Genomic DNA, 23,449 nt, shown 5'->3' with positions numbered 1-23,449 from the left:
TTCCCTTTGAGCGCAACTCTGCGCGACACAAAGACCTACGTTACGAGTATGTGCAAGTAAGTATGCATCCATGTTCATAGTACAGTTAGTGGACATACTGTGTTGCTCAGTGGCCTACATTACTTCTGGACAATACTGTGCTACCTGATTGACTGTTGTTCTGAACACCTGTGCACTTTCACATTTCCACAGAGGATGTTACAGTTGGACGCGGTGGCCAGACCTCATGAGTACCTCTTCCTGGATGAGGCTGGCTTCAACCTGCAGAAACGAAGGCAATGAGGCCGTAACATCATTGGCCAAAGAGCCATCACTGAGGTCCCTGGCCAACGGGGGTAATATTACCCTTTGTGCGGCCATGGGTTTGGAGGGGCTTGTCCACCGGCATGCTGTCCTTGGGTTGTGTTTATGTAGCTTTAGAAAAGGGTGCTGTGTTTAGACATTGGGGAACATGGTGGAAACGTTTGTGAAATGTGTTTCAGCATTTGAGAAAAACCGTAATATACTGCAACAACGTGGGAATAGAGCAGCTGCGAGAGAATTCAACATTAATGAATCAAATGAATCAATGGTACGGATGTGGAGGAAGCAAGAAGAATGAGTTGAGTAAAGTTTGACTTATCTGACTGTTTTGTTTCGCTTAATGCGTCTTATAATCCGGTGCGCCTTATGGTCTGAAAAATACAATACTCTTGCTGCACAGTAGTTTGCATCGCCATAACATTTACTTTTCTGGGAAGATGGATGTCAAACCATAGTGTAGGGTTAGATGGATTGCAATATTATTTTTTTTAAAAGATTGTTATAAAGAAAGGTGTCCTTTTTCTATTTCAAATGGATATGAATGCACGAGTCCAGTGAGTAGGTTTAAAAGGGAAAAGTGGTTTTGTGTTAAACTTTCGGCCAAATCTATCGACTCAAGCTTTAGAACTTCAGATCTTTTTCTTGGTTGAATTATTTTTGGAGGAAAAATGATTAATTGTTGGATTTGAAAACGTTACAGGAATCCATGTATGACTGCTTTTGAACTTTTTTTTTCTGTATTGATTTTCAGAATGGTTACGAGACACTTTGAGCTCTCAAACACAAGTGTGGGTAATTGCCAAGCCTAGGAGAATGAGTAATCTGTTATTGAAATTCAAAGAATACTTTCCTTTAAAGTAGACCATCTTTTACAGATTGCAGTAAAGGTTTCAGATGTTTACTTGCATGGCTCAAGTATTCTCAAGGCACATCATTAAAAGATCCCAAATCATGCTGTTCCGCCAGACTCTCACATACTGTAGGTGCTGTGCCCTGTGTGATGCTGCAGTTATGTGTCAGAAAATCGTCGGCAGACTTCAGCAGCTCTCAGTTTTGAGTGATATTTATTCAAGCTGTAAAGGAATTTGAATTAGTATTGTAACCGTGATATGAGCTCCCCTAATCTAAACAAAAAACGTATTTTAACGTAATGGTAGCTTTACTTGGCAGAGTTTTCAATTGACCGGTTTGCTCGTAGCATTATTTAATCTTACATACAACACATATTTTAGCTTTTAGTCCATTCCATTTGACATCAGAAGTCCGAATTTTTGAGTTCCCAGTTGGAATATTAATTCAAAATGCCCCCTCAAGATGGATTTCCAACTCAGAAAGTCAGAGCACCACCAACCTCAACTTAACAATCCACGAGCATTGAGCAGCGGTAGTAGTTGTACGTCATGTACTACCACACTCATCAACTGAGAGAAAATAAAAATGTTATGAGAACTAGTTGGATAAGCCTTTTTAAATATTTGAAAATTGTAAAAATATGACCTTACATAAACTTGCAAACTAATGATCACCCAACATTTATCAGAAAAATGTTTATCAGTTGAGTGGGCATGGCTGCATATTTTGTTTCTAAGCCTAACCCATGAAACAATTGCCACAAATTTAGATTTTTTTAATTGTATTACAGTATTTACTGAATCTTTTGACAAAAAAGCATATATGACTTATTTGTGTTATATTAGTTATAACAGGCATTTTTGTGCAATTTATTCCTGTGCCATTTCATGATGACTAGAGAACTCACAAAAACTCAAGTATGATACACTTGGCATTACAATATTAAACTATACCACTTGTTCTATCTTATACTCTTGTGATCATGAAATTAGTTTTTTTGAACTGGCAATGCTCAGTGTGCCAGTTCATAATGGGAACTCAAATGGATGCAATGGATGTTCAGAACATAGTATCACTCTGCAATGGGAGACTGAGACTATGGATGAATTCATGATGCACAACCCTGTGGATGTAAAAAAGAAAAGAACCAGCAACCTGTTTACTCATAATGATTGTTTTTTGCTGCAAAATGAAAATATCAAGCATACAAACACTCTCACTAAAACTTAAATGTAGCCATAAGACAGAGTCATGCTGTTATCAGTCTGCAATTGATTGGGCTGAAATTGACAATTTCATGCATTTTTTTGATTATTCAGCAATTACAAGTGATTAATCATTGAAAATCAATTATCAGCAACAGACATTTAAGAGAAATTTGGCTTTAACTGTTGTATTTGCCTGCAACCTTCCTATTTTATAGGGAAATAATATTGTAGGGTAGGATAAAAACCCTACTATGATTCAAAGAAAACAGAGAAAACCATCATATGATCCCCCCCACCCCATGAGCAAGGACTATGGCAACAGTAGGAAGGAAAAAATCCCTTTTAACAGGAAGAAACCTCCGGCAGAACCAGGCTCAGGGAGGGGCGGGGCCATCTACCGCGACTGGGTTGGGGTGCGAGAGGGAAGACAGGACAAAAGACAGGATGTGGAAGATAGCAAGAAACTAATAATAGCTAATGATTCAATGCAGAGAGGTGTATAAACATATAGTGAGTGAAAAGGGTGAATGTAGAAGAAATACTCAATGCATCATGGGAATCCCTCAGCAGCATACACCTATTACAGCATAACTAAGGAAGGATTCAGGGTCACCTGATCCAGCCCTAATTATATGCTTTAGAAAAAAGTAAAGTTTTAAGCCTAATCTTAAAAGTAGAGATAGTGTCTGTCTCCCGAATCCAAACTGGAAGCTGGTTCCACAGAAGAGGTGCCTGAAAACTGAAGGCTCTCCCTCCCATTCTACTTTTAAATACTCTAGGAGCAACAAGTAATCCTGCAGTACGAGAGTGAAGTGCTCTAATGGGGTGATATGGTACTATAAGGTCATTAAGATAAGATGGGGCCTGATAATTTAAGACCTTGTATGTGAGGAGCAGGATTTTGAATTCAATTCTGGATTTAACAGGAAGCCAATGAAGGGAAGCCAAAACAGGAGAAATATGCTCTCTCTTTCTAGTCCCTGTCAGTTCTCTTGCTGCAACATTTCGGATTAGTAGGCTTTCAGGGAGTTTTTAGGACATCCCGATAATAATGACTTACAGTAGTCCAGCCTAGAAGTAATAAATGCATGAACTAGTTTTTCAGCGTCACTCTGAGACAGGATATTTCTAATTTTAGAGAAATGGCACAAATGTATTTGCAAAACAATTCGATTCAACTCTCGAGGCAGCAACCAATTTTATTGTTTTGTTTTTTTATTTGTTGTAGATGCAGAGAGGTTGTCGTCTTCTTCAACTTGTGTGACTGAGCCATTTCCTTGCTCTGAATTAGGAGTTAGCTTTGTCAAGCTAAGTGTGTCCAGTTTTGAAGGGTTTTGCTTTTGAGCTAATGTAAGTTTGCTGGTTATGTCAGGATGGTGATGCAAGAGATGAGCCCTCTTGTTCCTGGTATTCCCTTATTTTAATATATATATATATTTTTTTTAAATCAACATTTAGTGTCTTTGTATTGATACATAACACCAAGTAAAGTATATATACTGTATCACTTTTCCCACCACCTCAAACAGGCACACGTGGTATTATTTACAAAAAATGTTTAGGGGCAAAGCCTGTGAGATTCAGAATTGATCAGTTCATTAGAATCACTTGTGCTGGAACAAAATAAATGCTGCAAAACTATCAAGAGTTAATTTTTTAAAGACGACACTGGAACAATGACACTTGCTACAGTGTTGCATAAGTTTTTATCTCGGCGCGTTGCGAAGATCTGTTAAAGTAAAAAATAAATTGGTAATATGTATGAGATTACAGCTGAGACATGATCACTGCAATCAGCTCAAGTTGAAAGAGTGTCGTCGAGATGCTCAGTGTGTCAGTACACTCTAAGCTCATCATGTCGAGGACCTGCTGCAGACATTCACAGCACGCTGCAATTAGGTCTGTGACACCATGTGGAAACACAGTCACAGGGCAAGAAATTAGAGGGCCTGTTTGCATCTTTGGATAAAAGCTCTTTAAAATTCAGATTTAGTTTTACATTTTTAAGATTAAATGTGTGTCATTTGAGCAAGTAGGAGATGGTTTTCATCGATGATATGCAGCGCAAGGAATTGGAAATTAGTTGTTAAACTCTGGCCTGTAGTTTAGAAAGTTGTTAGGCTGCTTAAGGACAAACATCGAGCTCCACTTTTACTCGGCTGCATCCTGTTCAGCTTTGGCGTAGTCTTAAAGGTCATCGTTTGAATGCTATTGCTATTTCCTCATATATCCATCTCCAGATTGTCTGAATGTTGGTCTTTTCAGGCTGGCTGATGTATTCACCACCTTTCACAACTTTTAGTCTTATTGTCCATCAAAGCCATTAATGCACTTTTGACTTGAGTCATTACTGAGTCCCATGTCAGTAAGTACCCACCTCACCCCCACCTCAACTTCTACCACCCACCTACCTCAAGGGTTCCGGGTTTCACAGGAGACAGATGAAGAGACAATGGCAATTCATCTTTGTCGTGGCATCCACATTACCATTAATGCGCAGCTTCTTTCCTTATGAAATGCGGCCTGTCTTGCTCACAAATGCATTCAGAGGAAAAGTACAATATCCTGAGAGCTGGGCATGTCATCTGTGGTTATTATCATCAAGTCATCCAGAGGGAGTCAAGCGGAAGACGACGGAGCTGTTTTACCCAAAATCGTCCGTTTTATATGTGTATTTAACACAAGATTTCCAACTATATCAGCTAAATCATATTGCAATAAGATTTATAATATAATTTCAAAAATAGCCTATATAGAAACATGAAGTGTATATACTGTCAAAATGTAATAAAAAAAACACAGAATATTGATTTATTCTGTGGGGACAATCCTCTGCGGCTGCTCTACTCCCACTCCAATTCAGGTGTCTGTGTGAGCCCACACAGTACACAACCTGGATTTCACAGTCTTTTAAACATTCATTGGTTTAGCAGGGGTATTTGCTTTGTTTCTTTCTGATTTATAGAAAATTTAATAGATGTATAACCATGACAAAGGCAGCATGTCTCATGTGTTAAGAATGTATTTGTACATCTTTGTAAAGCCTGAAATAGAAGCAAAGAACAGTGGTATATAATGCAATATAGACAAAACTCTCTGTATGTTCTGCTCTCTGACATGGTAAATCATGGAGACTTCACAAATATTCACAGTTCTATAAACCCCTCCTGGAACTGATGGACATATTGTTATTTAGCTCTTCCATTCTTGCTTTCCGATTCCTGAGAAATGCCTTGCCAAAAATATCTAGCATCCTCTCCTCAGCACTCAGTCCCACTGGATACTGACAGCTGCCTGAAATACAAAGGTAGCAATGTGAGTAATGAACCAACTGAAATCTCATCATATAGAGCGACTTTGAGTTCCCCCGTGAAGCCCCCGTGACCCTAACCCCAGCCTCTGAGCCTCACCAAATGAGCTTTTCATTTGCTATTCAGAAATCAGAATGAGACATGTTGCAGGCACAGAGGTGCTCTGAAAAATTGCACTGCATGCAAACGTGGCTTTGCAATCTTTAAGCCCAACAAACTAGCAATTCTCATCCAAGCTTATTTGCATACAGTATTCACATATTCTGCCTATGTGCACAGCATGAAAGTACAAATTTCACAGCAGCCTTGTTTGATGCCTATGAAATTGTTTGGAACTCAGTTTAGACTGAGGTTCTATACACACATTCATGCATATCTTGTCTGGATTTGAGGAAGGCAAAACATGTTATTATTTAATGACCATTACTTTGATTCGGCTAATGTATAATGCAGTGGTATTAAAGACCAAGATTAGCAGATCTGATTAGAGTATGCTGGCAAAGGAATCCGCCGAACATTCATGCTTTGATTGAACAGTGCCACATTTTAAGGTAGTAAATACCGAAAAAATTTCTAAAGCTGATACAATTGGAAATGATTCCATTAATAATCGAGTTACAGAAACAAAAATGAAAGGTTAAATAAGGATAAGAAGTGCTGAGGTAGTTTGTTTAGATGAGGGAGGCATCACAGAATTATTCTGGTGAACATCAACAGGTGGAATTTATAATAATAAGTTAATTTTGCTCTTTTTTTATAATAAAGAATCTCTCAATAAGCACAACACATTTTAATAGATCTCGGAACTTGTTAGCAAACGTAATATTTGATGAACTTCTATTGGGTGTTTCTGATAAATGATACACTTTGCACTTGTATCCCACTTGTAGTCTACACCAATCACGTTTTAGCTGGCTTTCGCTGCAACACAATTTGTGAGTAAGAAAGGAAATTTTATCCGCATTAATAAAAATAAATGAAAAACTCACATGCAAGATGTTCACCTTCCAGAGATTTTTGGCTGTTGCCCCCAGAGGCCGAATCGTCAGATGATAGCCGATGGACTACCAGACTGGTCACAAAATCTCTGTTTGCCATCTGGTGCTGGTTAGGTAGTGCAAAGTGGGATATTAGAGTTTCTTCACTAAAAGCTACCATCTGCTATTGGGGGAGAATGGCACAGATGACAGCTGCAAGAGTGGACCAAATCTGCAGAGTTGTGAACCAAATAAGCAACGAACTGAAGTGCATCATAAAGCTCAGCGAAGCCTAAGGGAACTGCAGAGTCAGGTGTAATTCTCTGTGGGTTTATGAACACATAGTTAGTCATGAATGTGTGTTATACCTGCTTTAAATCTGGTTTGCCATCAACATTACTATTACTCAAATGACGCTAAAGCTGCCTCACTACTGCAGAATTGTAAAAATAATCTTCAGAATATTTTGCCATGTACTCATTTTCAAAGTTAGGTGGTAATGTGGTATTTTTCCTACACAACAGTCAAGTATTTTACAGACTGATGCCATGACAACAGCTGTGCGGTGGTGAGTCTTTACTCCACCAAGGAGGAAATCAAAGCCTTCAAATCTCACAAGTGACCTGGCACCATTTCTAACAATGAACATTGGAAGGCTGGCTGGCTGCAGCTGATTTTTGAGCAGAGAGATAAACTGCAGGCTTTTCTTTTCTTTTAGAATAGGTCATTTCATCTTTGAATTTTCTTAGATTTTTTTTAAAGCAATGAGGATTGTAATTTTGACTCCAGGAACAATTCTACAATATAATGCACACTATTAAAAAACAGTTTAGTGACACAGACATACTTTCTGCATCTCCATATTGGGAGATTATTCTGTCACAGTAGCTGAAGAGAAAACACCAGACCATTAACAAAACAGAGCATCTCGAAAAAGCAAAATGGCCCAATAAAATAACATACCTGTAGCATAGATAGTAAAATGGCTTAATGAGTAGTCCATCTATTTGTTTTCTTAAATAATAGTGCACGAAATACAATAGCATCATAAGCTTGACGAGTACTATATATTCTCTGTCTGACACATGTCTTCAGCTGTACTGAGCTGTGCTTCGCCGTAAGCAGTGGATAAGGTTTTTTAGGATTATCCGTGACGGATAACAGCTTGTTAGTGTTCTTCTCCGCCACAACTGCAAATGCATCTGGCTTTGAGTCATCAAAAAGACAGCCTTCTTGGTCAGTTTCTTAAGTCTATTGGTGTTGCCGGCTCTGATGCTGCTTCTCCAGATGACTGCAGGAAGTTAAACTCCGCTGGTCACGCAAAATCAAACACTTTACAATTTTTCTACACATGTAGATCTCAGTTTCTTAACAAATTGGTGTGTTAATAGCACACTAAGTTAATTTAAGTTGATATCTTTTCTATACTGCATTTTCTTTACTGGGCCAGACCAGTAAAACCAAACTCCTCTGTTCTTTAGATTACAAAAAAAAGAATTTTGAAGGTATCAATATCAGATTTTATCATGTCATCATGTTGCCAGGCAACTGCCTAAAGTGACCCATTTGTAGCATTTATGCACATATAACATCTTATAAAGGCAGTATATAATTTCAAGTCATGACACTAACATCTAATTTAGATCCACCAAGCTTGAGTTATGCTTGATATATTATCACAGACCAAACAATGGGGTAGCAGCGGCACAAAATAAACAGCAGTGCATTTCATTAAAAAATGTAAAAAGAAATCATCCAAGGCCAAATACAACCTTTTTTTGTGGGTTGTTTCTGATGACTGGGTCATATGTTTGACACCACTGCCTCACAGCTTCGGTGTTCTTACACTTCCATCTGTTGTTAAAGTGGATGCCTAGGTACTTGTAGTCCTTTGCCACATTAACATCACCTCCCAGAATACACAACGACTATGTAGACATCCTTTTCCTTCTGAAGACAATCACCCTCTCCCTGGTCTTATCCATGTTCAGAGCAGACGATTTTCCCCAGACCACTCCTCAAAATCATCCAATACTAGTGCCCTGTACTCCACCTCCGAACCCTCCCACACTTATGCATCCTACAACTAAAGAGCCATCAGAGAACCTTCTGCAAATAGCATGGCCCTGAGTAACACTAAAAGTCTGAGGTATAAAAGGTGAACGGGGATGGGCACAGCACACTGTGTGCTCTGTGAAGCTCCTGTATTGCTCACTTTCTCAATCAGACAGAGCTCTGCCTAGTCAGACGACCCCACAGTCTGTCAAGTAGTTGACAATCCAGGGGAAGGTCATGTCTACTCTTATATTCTCAAATGAATGAGCTTCTCTATGGTAGTGTTTATTGTAGAGCAGTTGAATTGGATTGCATTAACAAGTTCCTTTATTCCTGCTAATGTATTCACCCCCCCTTCAAATTGAGTCAGACAACACAAAGATTTAGATACTACTCATGACTCATGTAACCCTCATCTTCATCTCTTGCTACTTGAAGCACGTAGCTGTCTTATCTCCAAAGCTGTTTACTTATTCAAGAACTGAGTGATGCCTCCAGTCATAGAGAGGAGAAGATTATAAGGAATTAACACTTTTTTAAAAACACCACGGGATTGTCCTTTTTGGATTCAGTCAAGGATGTAAATGTATGTAACACGTTTTAAGCCTAACGTCGTACCGCTGTACTGTCATACGGTGTCTTGAAGGTTCAAGGACAGAAAAGTCACCTTCAATAAAGGAACTTACCTATATTTCATTTGAGTCTCTGGCATCAAGAATATGCTAACTGACTGTCTGCTAAGACCCTTACCATGTAATTCAATTATTTAACAGCACGTAAATCTCTTAAAAAACTAGACGTGGACATTTCAAATTTCAACTGCTGATTAGATGGCTTTATATAATATTGATGAGGTGTCTCAGTCATGACATCAAAGAGCATAGGCTAAAAATGAGTTTGTTATGTAACCAGTAAGAATATTGTTTTTGATTTTACAGGTCAGACTAATTGTTTCCATTAGCACAGTGTGAGTATGTCAAGTAAAATAAAATTTGAATGTGCTTTGTTTTTAAAAACATACTTGGGAGGCACGGTGGTACAGCCCTAGGCTCTGTCGCCTTACAACAAGAAGGTTCTGGGTCCAGTCTTTTCCAGGCCTTTCTGTGTACACATTGCACGTTCTTCCTATCAATCAATCAATCAATCAATCAATCAAAATGTATTTCTATAGCACATTTAAAAAGACCACAGTACATCAAAGTGCTTCGCACAAGTGCCGTAGTGCGGATTAAAACAATAGACAAAGAAAAGAAAATACAGTAATAGTTACAGTAACAATTACAGTTATGGAATACAGGAAGTCCGAACTAATTCGCTTCAAAGGCTAGATTGAACAGGTGGGTTTTAAAGCATGATTTAAACGATTTAATGGATTCTGACATGCTGAGATCAGGTGGAAGATTATTCCAAAGTTTGGGTGTGGCGATAGCAAAAGCACGGTCTCCTCTGGTCTTTAGTCGAGGCCTAGGTTGCACTAATAGCAGTTGGTTAGAGGATCTAAGCGCTCTCTTAGGGCTATACAAGTCAAGGAGGTCAGTTAGGTAACTAGGTGCCATGTTATTTGGAATTTTGAGAGTATACAAAAGGATTTTAAAAACGATACGGTATTTGACGGGGAGCCAGTGAAGATCCCTATGCCTTCAAGGTTTTTCATGAGTCCTCGCCTCTTCGGCTCCATGACTGGGACTCTAAGTTGGATCGTGTTTAAAATGTTCAGAAGGAATCAGGGTGTGAATCAGATGATGCAGCTTACAATGTAAAGTACTTTCAGTGGTCAAGATGCTATGTTTCATTTATGCGGGGAACATATCACTTAGTCTCAGAAATGTACTGCTGTCCCAATTGAATAAAGCACATGACAGAGTAGCTATCACAATTCTAAAATCTATATTTGTAGACTTTTCTTACTGCTACTTGTATATCAATAAAATAATGCAATTGGGCCATGACTGAGCCATTTGAAAATTATGCTTTCTTCTGCTAAGATGGGTGTAAAAATAGAAATTAAGAGCCAGTTTTCCCATATGCTCTCCAAACTCCTCACATAACAAGTATGAGCTGCTGCTTGTTATAGGCCATACACATTGTTTTCTATGCCTGGTGAAAGCTGTGTCCAGGAGGAGCATTAAACAAACTGTCAATTGAATGCTTGTAGAACGTAAAAGAAGAAAAATCTGCTGGGCAGTATAGAAGAAGGAACTAAAGGTCTTTTGCAATGTCTGCACTTTGCTTTACTTTGATGCTCAATAAGGAAGGAAATCTTAGACTAGCATACAGAAATGTTTAAAATGTGCACCGTTCTTTGTTATTGTGTGAAGCTATAAAAAGAGACCCGTACTGGAAAAAAAAAACTATGAAAAATACTGTTTTGTAAAGGTTTTTCTCACACCTCTGATGATTTTTTTACGTTTAGAAGAAGCTCGTGTTTTGTTTTACTCGGGTTAATGCTGAGTTATAATTCAGTTCAGGGGTTATGTGTCCCAATGGATACAATCAAAGTGAATAGTGCTCTGCATATCTAAACCCAAGTGCTGAAAACAATCTTCTTAAAGTGCTACACTATTTAGAGACAGTATATTCAATCACATCTCAATATTGTCCTCTGAAATGCCGGTAAAGGTCAGAATTAGGTTTGAAATTCAACACAGCACACCTGCCACCATAGCTTTGAGCAAAGCAACAACTTGTGTTCCTTAAATCCTCTTTTCTGCAGCAGTTTTGTCCCACAGCTACACAAACATAAAATTACCATTTGGAGTGGATTTGGAGTGTAAAGTTCTCAGGATGGCCTTCTGTCTGCTGTTTAATGAAATTCATGTAATTCGAGACATATGCAGTTTACCTAAAATTGACTCTGTGGCAGGATATTTATTATCTAGTAAACAGTCAATCTAGAGCCTGAACACAGTCGGAAACAAATCAAGCTGCAGTGGCAGATAATCTCTCTGCAAATGATTTTGGGATCAGATTCATTAACAGAAGGTATTATTATTGTTTCCACACATAACACAAACGTTAGAGAGCAGGATTCAACATGTTTACCACCGCTTGAATTTCAAATAAATGCACGTTAGATAAAAGGCCACTGAAACCTGTGTTTGGCCATTACTCATACGACATAACAATTACAAATGACACGACTTGCACATCTTCTTTTAACTCAAACAGTTTGCTGTTCATAGAGATATAGCTGCACAGTTTTTCCTGCACCAAACAACACTGGCTGACAATGTAACTCATGTCAGATTACTGACTTAGAGCTATTTAATGAATATGCGCGTTATCTCGGAGTGGTGATATATAATCTTCTTTGTTTTGGTCTAATTCATCAGGTCAGCCTGTTCCCTCTGAAGTTGCACTTGAAAGAAATTTTGTCTCTACTGTGTCATTAATTTCCAAAATATCATCCTCTCATAGGCTGTTGTTCACATCATTTGAGAATCGCTTAAAAATGACAATTTTAAACCCCCCTGTGGTTGTTTCATAGCATGTTTACACCATTCCTTGTGTTTTAAATGCCACACTGCATTTGCCATCCAATAAAACAGGGAAAAAACTAAAATTTCATTTTATAAAAACAGCTATGTGGAAACTATTAGACTATACAGAGATAGTCTAATAGTTTCCACAGAGCCTGAGTTAGAATATTCCTTTATTCCTCTTTGATTTTGGACATTTTCCTGAGTTCAACTTTTACACATCGTTGATTGAAGTGAATAACCCTGGCCTACCTCACATCGTTTTAAGTTCTTTGAAATGTATAAAATCATATTTTAATCATATTTTGTGTGATTTGGCTCTGAGAGGGAAAAGCCATTACAACCTATAGAAAAGGCAACCACAGATGAATCAACATTTTTGCTTTTCTTGATTCAGAGGATGAAGAAAATGTCATCATCACCTAGCAATTCATTCACATGACAGCCTATTTCTGCTGAGAATGAATGAACAAAAAAATGCAGTACTGCTCTGTTTGTGGTAAACAGCAAAGTAAAATACTTTCAAAACACGTGAAAAAAACACATGAATTTCATTTATCATGCAAGAAAATTCTGTGCAGATACTAAATAAATGTCCGCCTTTAATAAGAAGAAAAACGATTTTTGCTGAAGAGCAACAAGAATGAAGAGAGATTTCTATTTACTAATCTGACCTGATGCAAGCTGCACAAATTAGCATGCCCGCCTTACCTGGAAAAAAAAGCATGACCTTCAAGTTTTCAGATGGCACAAAATTAGTTTCAACCACAGTGTGTGAGATGCCAACCACCACAACACATCCAACTGCTTTTTCGTTACTTATATATTATACCATCTATGGAATGTACTTAAATATACTGAGATAGTTTAGTTTTGTAAAAGTAAGGATGGATTTAGCTTTGTGGTTTTACGTGTAGCCAGGGAAAAAGTTCTTTAACCCTGCATTCATGTTTAATGGCCACCAGTGTGACTGACAAGTCGTTAACCAATAAGTATGCAGTTTTCACAGTTAAACCCACTCCTTAAAAAAATATCAAGATGGAGATGGTGAAAATTTTCATGGGAATGGGAATTCAGAATCTAATGGGTCATATGAGAATGAGTACAGTCTGGCACATGTTAGATGAAAATTCATGAAATTTCAGAAATGTAATGTGTGCAGTTTTTTATTCATTATTGTGTGAGCAGCATGGTGGTGTGGTGGTTAGCAGTGTTACCTTATAGCAGGAAAGTCCTGGGATTGAACATGGTCTGGGGCTTTTCTGGAGTTTGCAAGTTCTACCTGCGCCTGTTAGGGTTCTTTGCTGGACCTCTGGCTTCCTCTCACAGGCCAAAGACTGTGAGGAAATTCAGAATAACTTCGGTTATTTTCAATTGGCTGTAGAGTGGTGACCTGTTCGTGGTGTACCCTGCCTCTCACTAGCAACAGCTCAACAGCTGGGATAAGCTCAATTTCCTTTGTGACTCTGTGGACAGATGTTAAAAGCTTATCCAAAATTGACATGAGGTTTCTTTTATACTTATTTCACATATACTGTTTATAAATGATGGACATAACTCATGGTTGAAAAGTGAAACCAGTGTAGTTGTATCTTAAGCCTGCATCCTTTGTAACGGTGAGATAGGGGTGATTCTTGTCACTGCAAAAGAACAACCAGGTTGTATAGAAATCTATGGCAAAGAGCTCTCACTGCCACTGTCCACCTTCCTGATGGGTTTATGGGCTCATTAGTTTCAAGTCATATGAATACAACAGGAAGTTTTATATTTTTTACATTATGATAAATCATATGCCTATGAGCACACAGAGTGCCTTAGTTTCTCTGTCAGCGCAATTACGTCAGGTTTCCAGAAGTAAAAATTGTAAACGTGACCCGCTCATCTTCCCACTTCACAAACAAATTGGCAATATCACATCTTTTATACACAGTGAGTGCTATTACTGTTCTTATCTTCTGTGTGTTTCCATCGCATCCATAGATTTGGACTTCTTAAAGCAGAACTCCATCACAAGCAACAGCAGCATAAACTCAGATTTTTCCAGTTTTTTTGAGAAAACTAAAACGTAATAATGCTACGTCTTTTAAAAAAACCCACAATTTTTATTTGTTATTTAACGGCAGATTCGTCAATACATTAATTATACATTAATGTATACAATTAATACATTGATTAAAAAAAAGATGATCAGGATAAAACTTTTGAACACATAGATTTACATTTATATGTTCAAATACAAAATTAAGGAGTAAAATTATCACCAACTGATGCTTTAAGCATTTCAGGGGCACAGTCCAGCTTCCACAGTCATTATGATTCCACCAATGTGAGCAAACACAAATGTAATTTAGACACCAGAAATATCATTTCAATTCAGCAAAATAAATATACATAGTGGAATTTAATAAATGCTGCCAGTCTTGCACTTTTAAAAAACTTTTAAACAGAACTCTCTCGGTGAATATATTTGCAGTATTAATTTCGGCATTATTTTCTTGTGCAACTGTCGGCATGGCAGTTACACAACTGTAACTGTCAATTTTCAGGAGCCTTGTTGTGTTGAACATTTTTTTTATTTCATTCTTAGCTTTAACTGAAAGATCAAAAATTGTCCTCTTCAATGTTCCCTTTCTGGTTACAAAATGTGACAGTGATGCCAAGGGAAAGTTATCAATCACTGACAAATAATACGTGAACAACCAACAGGCAGAAACGTACGCTCGAAGAGTGAAAGTGGACATCTAGAACACTTCAGAGAGGCTTAAGCTGATGAGGGTGTAGCTTTTCATTTCAGGACGAAATAATGATGGAAATAGGCTCTCCTAGGGTTGATTTTTAACAGCGCAGATGCACACTGCACCAGCAGCACACACTGCAGCAAGGGCTGTAACTACTGTAGAGATGAAGAGGGGAACCATTATATACTGTAAGTGCACATTGAGCTGGAGTAACAATTAAGGAGTTTATTAATTCATCAGTTATCCCAGGCCACCCAATGGAAACGACTTATGCTCACAGACTGTGACAGGAATCTGTTTATTATCAGCATGTTAACTAATTAAGGTTCTCAGATGCCCATTAAACTTTATTAAGGTCCATAAACCAGTTGACTTGTGTAAGATCTATTAGGAGAGCACATGTAGGAATTTTGTTTTTTACGCTTTGAATTTTGAACGAGTGCATTTTAACACAAATCCAATTATCTGCAGGTTCAGAAACATATTTGTTTTCGAGTACTATGCGCTCTTACAGTACAATATCTGCAGTCGCCACCGATTCATTCTTAACACTTTCCATGGTTGTGTGGAGGCACTCAGCATTTGGTTAAGGTCAGGGAGAGATTATGGTCTTTGTTCACTATAGAAAAAAGGCAACAGAGACATGAAGCACGATGTACTTTATTCACATTTGACCAAAGCCATAATCTTTCCCTTACTGCAGTATCTAATTTCTTTTTTTTTCTTTTTTTTTCTATTTTTTTCTTATTTTCTTTTTTGCCCTCTGGGCAGAAAAACAAACACACTGTAAACATAACACTGACCTATGCCGTCATCGTAGTTGATTTCGTGAGCTTTTTGGCACACAGTTGCCAGTTAATTAAACAATTAAGCAAATCGAGCGCAGCACTAGTCCTCATTTAAAGTCATGCTTCTGGCCACCTGACATAGTTAAGTCTACCATCTTTCTTGCTTTTTGCTCTGCTTTGGTTCTCCATTAACTCTGGGTTAGCAGTGGTGCCTTGACGCATTGGATGAGGCAAAACTGTACTGCTTGATTATGCTATTATGTTATCTTGACTATTTAGCATGGTCAACTTAACAAACATCATGCATTTACTTAAAAAAATAGTCCTTTATTTAAAATTCAAATAAAAGACAAAAAATAAAGGCATAGAGTTGGTTCGGGATACCAGGATCTCGTACAGGACAGAATAGGGAGTGTTTTTGACCATAAAGCCTTTCTTGTAAAGGCAACCGGCCAGAAGCTTCCATCACAAGATATAAGAAGTTACACACAGGGCACAACAAAAGGCCCAGGCAGCAGAGGATTTCTGCGCCTTCTGAGATCTGCGCGGTAATCACAGGAAGAGTGATGGAAAGCTGGAGCAATCAACCGCCACCTCGGCTGCACACTGCTGAAAGCAGATTGGTTGAGAGAGCCTTGGAGACAAAAGCAGCTGAAAGCAATCATTAATGGTCCTTCTGCTGACTCACCTAAAGAAACCTTTAAGGACTTTTACTTCTTCCTATTGTTGACTAAAAGCTCTCGTTTCTTAATTTAAGCTTGTGCTGAAATAAACAGCACGAAACTTTTGGCTTCTACAGAGGGTCAAAAGCAAAATACCACCAAACAAAAGGAGAGCTTCACAGCAAAAAGATTAATGCAAAAGAATTGTTTTATTAGATTTGTCTTGCTTTCATTGTGGTTGAAAGCCAAATTCCTACCTGAAATAAGTCTGACTGCCCGGCGTAACTGAACACGGAGAAGAAAGTGTCCTATTAAAACAGTTGGCATGAATCATATTTCCCTGACAAATGTGTTTTATTCTGTTTTCGTTTGTTGATCGATTGAGTTTAGCTACCAAAACTCAGTTAGGTATAGAAAAACATCATGGTTTCACTTTTAAACAAGCCCCTGTGACCTGATGCGTCACTACACCAAAGGACACCCTGTACTTATCTCACAACTTGAGCGTCAATGTGCCAGGAATGAGATCCGACTGAAAGCAGACTCCTCACATTTTCTTTGTGTGTCCTTTCAATCAGTTTGTTTTTGTTTATTTGTATGTTTTGTGCTCATTTTGTATCTTTTTGTGCTACTGTGGTTTAGCTGCATGTCTTTGTGGATCATTTGATCTTTTTCTCTTCATGGTAATTTAAAGCCCTTTGTGGTAATTTTCTGTGTTCGTGGGCCTCGCTTAGTAAAATTCTGAAGGTTAAGCCTGCGAGGTGATGTGGCTTGTGGCCACTTCAGCAATTTTTAAATCAATTTTAAATTACTTTGTTTGATTAAGGAATTTCCAATAGCATTGTTTTAGGCAATCGGTGACCTACATTACTGCTATCCCTCACGTATCCTGGAACAATTAGGTCCAGAAAAGACATTCCCCATTACTTAGCAATACAAATACTTGGTTGATGACAAGCTACACAGGTAACAGGCATACGGTTTACTCTCAAAAGGCAGATGTCTTTGAATGCAACCGCTGTCATGGGAAAAAACATCAGTATGCTAAACATATTCCGACAAGTGAAAGTCTGAAAAGTACTTTTGAGATGTTTTAGTGTTCCTCTCTGAGGCTGCTTGAGTGACAGGAACATACAGTAGCGATCGGGAACATTTCAAGTCTTTCTTTCATCTGGACGGGGACACAGCACTTCCAGCGAACGTGAACCATTTCCAAAGTCTTATTTTCCTCTCTATGTTGGGATCCATTTCCATCTATCATTTTTCAACATTTTGGCAAGATCCAACTGATGCAGCAGCAATGTTTTGATTATACTGTGACAACACATTATGAAGAAGTCAGTAAGCTTACAATCTTCTTTTCTTTTTTTTTCTTTTTTCTTTTGTTTTTTTCTTTTTTACAGAGGAAACACAAGAAAGCCAGAAAATGTTGAGTATTGCCATCCACCAACTAGGTTTCCTTTCTCCAGCTTTAGGTAGACTTTGTCCTCTTTTTCAAGATAGAGCAGAACTCCATTAGTGGCTGCCTCGCGAGTTACATCTTTGTCACCCGCAAAGGCAGAGATGACTGGTTTCCCATTCAACATCAAGTTCACCTGGATGATCCAACAGAAGTAACAATTAGCAAGAGTACAGCAGGAAAAACGGAATCTAAGATGTGGGTCAGCATAGTTTATTTCTTATTTGTAATTATGTCACTTGACCTCTTACATGGAGACGGTAATGTTAAACCCACTATACAAACACTTAAGTGCACTTACTGTGTACAGAGTGGAAGAGGGAGGAATATAAAGTCTTTTCTCCTTTTTTTTTTTACCCCTTTTGCAGCAGTGAATATTTTTTAAAGGCAACATTGAGATGTACACGATATTATATCTGCATGTGTTTTATAAGGTAGCTACAGTGGCTAACAAACAGTGCAAAATTGACTTTAGGAGCACTTTGCCTTTTGGATCGCTTTATCCTCTAATGTTTTTAGCACCTCGTCATGTGTCAATCAGTACTATCATTTTTGTGTTAATGGTAGTTGCTGCAACCATCAAGGAACTGTTGCAAAGTTAAATAAAGTTAACTTTATTTAAAAGCTGACTTTCTTCTAGAGTTTAGCTTGGGACTGGTCTGCTTTGCACTGACAGCAGTTCTTTCACCAATTATCACTCAATGCCACTGAATGTCATTGATTGTCTGTGGTCAATCGTCTTTAAATATGAAGATGCTAATTATGGCAGATATATGCTGATTAGTGAGATTAGAGGGCTACCTACACATTACACCTACAGGAGCGGCTCAGCCCTGGAAACCCATACCACAAAGCTCCCAGCAGATTTTTTTTTTTTTTCCCTTTTGGCTGTCCCGTTTGGCTCTTTTGCCATCAGAATTATTGTCTAAAGGCGAAGAAAGATGCCCCACGGATGCCCAGCAGATTTTAATGCCAGACGAGGTTTGAAACTCTGCAGTTACTGAGTCAGTGTGTTGGTGGCTTTTAGGCACCATTATAACTCAGTCATTTAAATGGTTTGTTGTGATTCCTAAATGCTTCCACTTTTTAATAATGCCACTTAAAGATGATTGTGGAATATCTTGGAGGGAAATTTTTTCACAAACTTACCTTTTTCCACAGCGGCATCCTATCGCAGTATTCAAATTCAGTGAATTCTGTAGAACGACTCATTCTTTGGCAAATGTTTGTAAAGGCAGACTGCACGGCTATGCGTTTGATTGTATACACTTGTGACAATGGCAGTGAAAACACTATTAAGAGGTCTGGTCCAATACTTTTATCTGTATAGCTTATCTGTACTTTGCGTCAACGTAATATTGCACAGCTTTGATATAATGTATAAGTGAACCTGATTAAAATACTAATTTGTTAAGTGACGAGATCATTTTAGAAGCTAGCCAACTAGCGTTTCTACTTAAATGTAAACGCTAGTTCGTTATTTCGTGAGGAAGTTTTCAAGCAACAGTTTCAATAAGCAAGGACGCTACAGTCTGCTAGCTACAATTTAGTTGAGTCTGTTTTGCGCTAGTTGATGATTAGTAGACTTCATTTCCAAGGTAACATTTGCTATTGTTGCTCACTGTTGTCACTTTATTGGAGTGGAAGACTTATTAAATGAGGCATCAGAGAGCCTGAATTAACATCATATTGTTCTGACATAAAAGCAGTCTACAGGCTCTGAGAGAAGATACGTTACTACTCATCCATACACTGACAACTGGCAAAGCACTTTATATAAGGAAAATTCTCTGTAGTGCTCTATTGAAAAAGTAAAAGGTATCAAATACCCCACCAAAACTCAAAAAGAGACAATTACTCTTCAAAGTAATGAAATAAAGGAGTAAAACATTAAAAATGTTCAAATTAGAAAAACAAAACTTTTAGCAACATTAATTTTTCTTTTGCTTTTACAAGAACGCTGGCTTGCCAGTAATGCAAACTCGGGTGTTACTAACTCTCAAACAACCAAAATTGTAAGGGGGAAGAAATGCTGCACTAGTTTCCTGTTTTCTGTTCTAAGCAGCATCGCTGGGGGCAAAGGAACATCAAGCAAATTGGTTACAGATGTGCTCATAGACACATGAATTTTGCCTATCAGAATCCTCCAAAAAATTGTTATCGCACCAAAGAAAATCATGTGTGCTGATGGGGATAAAATCTCTCCCATAAAATCATCTTCATCATAATACTTTAATGGAGGAATCACTAGGTGAGATAGTGTGATCCAGATTAACCTAAAATCAGAATTTGACAGCAAATTACTTATTAAGAAGCTTCAAACTGAGGCAATACAAAGGCTCATGATACTAGTGAAACAAATGCACTGACATGGGAATGTAGCACGTGTATCTGAGAAAACCAAGAGCAGCAATGATGCATATCACCAACTACTGTGTGTTACCTTCCTAGTTCATTTTTTTTTTCACTTTAGCTACTTAATATTCTTTTCAAGGCGGATGAACTTTGGCATTTGTACAATTAAATATTTGCAGAGGTAATTGTATTTTAAGCCATTATATTTCAACATGGTCATTTTAAATTCAAATGAAATTCTTGTTAGTTAGTCACTGAAAATATAACCTTGGCATCGAGCAGGTTTATTCAAACCTTTAACCTAACACATTTTTTCAAGTCATATCAGTATGAGGTGTTTGTGCTTTTTGTTTAATGTGTGTGGGTGTGGAAATGTGGTGGTGGTGATTCATGGAATAAAACAATTAATCCAATCAATGAGGTTTTGATAGTGAGACAGCATTTTTTTTTTCAAATGTCGCTGAATGTTTTCTATTGCAGATTACATGCAAAAATCTATTAAATAAATAAGTAAATAGAAATAATTATCTTAAAATGAATTTTAGGTCCACCTTGCCTTCATTAGTAGTTGTTCGTAGTATTAGTTGGTGCCAGTGCTTTTCTATTGAGATTTTGTGTGATGGGATTTGGAGTCAGTGGTAGTGTCCGAATAATAAATTGGAATAATAATGCAATTCATTGTTTTCCCTTTTCCAGAAGTAAGGTGTTCTTCCCTGCGCAAATAATTTCTTTATTGTCCCAGAGAAAGATATTTTGTCCCAGCCAGACACTGAAATGGGGTTTTACAATTGAGTCAACTGCACAGATGTGTAAAATGAACATAAAGTGATACCTGTATGGTTTGGCTCTGGTACACTTTAATCACGTGGAAGTTAAAACTGTAGACTCCTTTCCTCGGGGACAGAAATACTGATTCAAATGTGAAGTAGTTTCCTATATTCACAAGAACCTGTGAAAGGAGGGAGGAAACAAAGAATGTGACAAAGGTGTTTATATACTCAGCACTTCAATAAAGGTTTTAATTTCAAATGGGCTTTGGGATTAAATATTTAAATAGGACATCAGCCAAGCACACTTCCCTGTTGTGGCTACCAGGTCGCTTTCCTGATCAGACACAAAGTGAGTGTGACACACTTCAAAAAACATTTAATTCAGGCTTCCTTCTCGAGAGACCTAAACCTAGCAAGTGAATTTCCAACTCCACAAAAAAACAAGTGATGCGTAAACTAGATGATAGCCGGAACCCAACAACAGATTTTATAGATTAATTCCACTTTGCAGCAACAAAAACAAGAGAATTTCTTTTGTTCAGGTTTAAAGTGACTGAGAAACTATTTCTAATATGATACAAACAGTAGAAATAACATTGGCTACTTCTGTATGTTAAAAACAATTCAAAATGAGCACACTGGTATATGAAGGAGATATTTTCATCCTACGGTCATATAAACATAGAATATTTAAAATAATATGGAATGTGAACTTGACTGGGTTATCGCTGTAGGCATGAAAGGCTCCTGCAGAATCTCATACACTTGAATTCCACCTGTTAAGACTCAGCCAGGACCTTTGACATGGGTTGCTTTCATGGCAACAGCATGCATGATCCACACCAATCATATCTCTGGTAGTGCAGTATGACACCAAAAGATCACGTTATGTAATGTCATGTAAATGAGAGGGCAGAGGATCAGTTGTGTGATATGGTTACAAACACCTTACACTGCCCACCGATGCATGACTAATCGAGTTCTTGTTGTTTTCGCTGCTGCTTGATTTGTTTGGGTGTATTTATGTAGGTGAATGTGTGGATGGCGCGCGTAGTCGAGTGCGCGCGTGCGTGGCGGGGGTAGCTTGAGGCAAAATGATGGGTGCGTGTTCAGGCTCTGCAGGATGCCCGCCCTCAAACATAATCCAGTCACTTTCAAGCCTGCTTGCGTGTGATTATGTGCACTTGGACGGTGTCCACATGCCAGCCGATGCCACCAGAAACCAGCTTCAAACTAAACTGAGCTGCAGCTATACTTAAAGCTGCAAACATGTTCTGTCAAAGTCAAAACTGGGCTTAAAGATAAATATTTGTACTAAAACAATAGACCCAAGTACCTTCGTTCATAGGGAAATTTTATGAAAAAGACAGGAAAGATTTTGAAAGTGCTATTAATATATATTTAACCACTTTTGTCATTAGTGTTGTTCATTAAAAAATAAAAATAAAAACCAAAAAACGGTCCTAACCTGATCGAAGTAGATTATTCTTGTTTTGTTGCTCATTTCCGACGGTTCGTGGTTGTTGCTCCGGACTGCAGAGAAAGCCACCTTGGAGTTGGCGGCGCGCACCGAGATGCCGAGCGGAGAGGATGAAGCCTTCCAGTCCGTTGCCGGATTAGAGTCGCAGACCACGAGACATTTGCCCTCCAGGACGATCGGTTCCGTGTCATTCTGAGCTCTCACAACCTCAGAGATCACAGTCCAGCTGAGCATCAGTAGGAGTGAAGTAACCATGGCTCTTCTCTGTCTGTGACAACTGTGGCAGCGCAGATTCAGAGACCGTCTCCTGCACCACACAAGTTTCCGTGTCCCTCCACTGCTCTCCCCCGCTGCAGACGCGTCTGACGCTGTAAAATTCGCTTACTGGATCCAAAGATGTGCCATATCCAAGTGAAACACAAACAAAAAAGCAGAATCCCTTTAAAGTCTAAATCTTCTTTTGAAGAAACCCCCCCACAAAAAAACCTGAAAAACACGAAAATCACCGATTGTTTTCTATGCGTCTCATTTTCAGGTAGACTTTATTAAAAGCTCGTGGATCAGAAAAAAGTAGACCATCCAGTGCGTGAGGGGATCAGTCGATAAATCGTCCATAGCCTTCACTCCCACTCCAAATAACGCGTCTGACAATATCTGTTCCGCAGTGATATGCTGCTTGTGTGCGCGCCCAGCCATCCACTTTACGCACGCACGTGTGCTAGAAGTTATAATTAACGGTCGCTGCGTAAATTCCCTAAAGCTTTCATTCCTCTATTTCCTCATTAAATAACCACAAAGCAAAGTATACATTCAAGAAATGACCGTATTAATGATGAAAACTGAACAGACACTGAACATATATTGATAGTTCCTCCGGTACTTTCCTCTGATCCAGAAACAAACTCCTTAAATAATTATCCCCAAACATATTTCTGATGATTTCACAGTTTTAAATTACTCTATGATGGAAGTACATCGCTGCATCTGTCACCAAGCAGGAGTTTCACTTCCC

At 38.3% G+C, this 23,449-nt stretch overlaps 1 protein-coding gene across 2 annotated transcripts; it reads right to left on the bottom strand.

The window, feature by feature from the left end:
- Window positions 1-17,340: 17,340 nt before the first annotated feature.
- On the bottom strand, window positions 17,341-23,125 carry cbln4 (cerebellin 4 precursor). Of its 2 annotated transcripts, XM_005740966.1 has the most exons (4): window positions 22,944-23,125; window positions 22,426-22,821; window positions 21,020-21,136; window positions 17,341-17,968 (listed from the first exon to the last, which is right to left on the bottom strand). In XM_005740966.1, exons 2-4 carry the CDS (start codon window positions 22,690-22,692, stop codon window positions 17,771-17,773), a joined length of 582 nt encoding a protein of 193 aa, XP_005741023.1. In that variant the 5' UTR covers window positions 22,693-22,821; window positions 22,944-23,125; the 3' UTR covers window positions 17,341-17,770. The 2 variants fall into 2 exon arrangements, with proteins under 2 accessions (XP_005741023.1, XP_013768349.1); XM_013912895.1 differs by having other exon boundaries at window positions 22,426-23,125.
- Between the last annotated feature and the right edge of the window lie 324 nt (window positions 23,126-23,449).

The sequence above is a fragment of the Pundamilia nyererei genome, unplaced genomic scaffold, assembly GCF_000239375.1.
Source record: "Pundamilia nyererei isolate P.nyererei 1_Seehausen unplaced genomic scaffold, PunNye1.0 scaffold00106, whole genome shotgun sequence".
Lineage (NCBI taxonomy): Eukaryota > Metazoa > Chordata > Actinopteri > Cichliformes > Cichlidae > Pundamilia > Pundamilia nyererei.
Note: the sequence above shows the minus strand (reverse complement) of the source record. Positions and strands in the feature narration are given on the sequence as shown.

Excerpts from the sequence above, each read along its gene's own strand:
- cbln4 (XM_013912895.1), bottom strand. The coding sequence starts at position 22,692 with ATGGTTACTTCACTCCTACTGATGCTCAGCTGGACTGTGATCTCTGAG. Across the intron at positions 21,137-22,425 it reads GAATAATCTACTTCGATCAG|GTTCTTGTGAATATAGGAAA; the intron begins GTTAGGACCGTT and ends CTCCTTTCACAG. Across the intron at positions 17,969-21,019 it reads ACCAGAGCCAAACCATACAG|GTGAACTTGATGTTGAATGG; the intron begins GTATCACTTTAT and ends TGGATCATCCAG.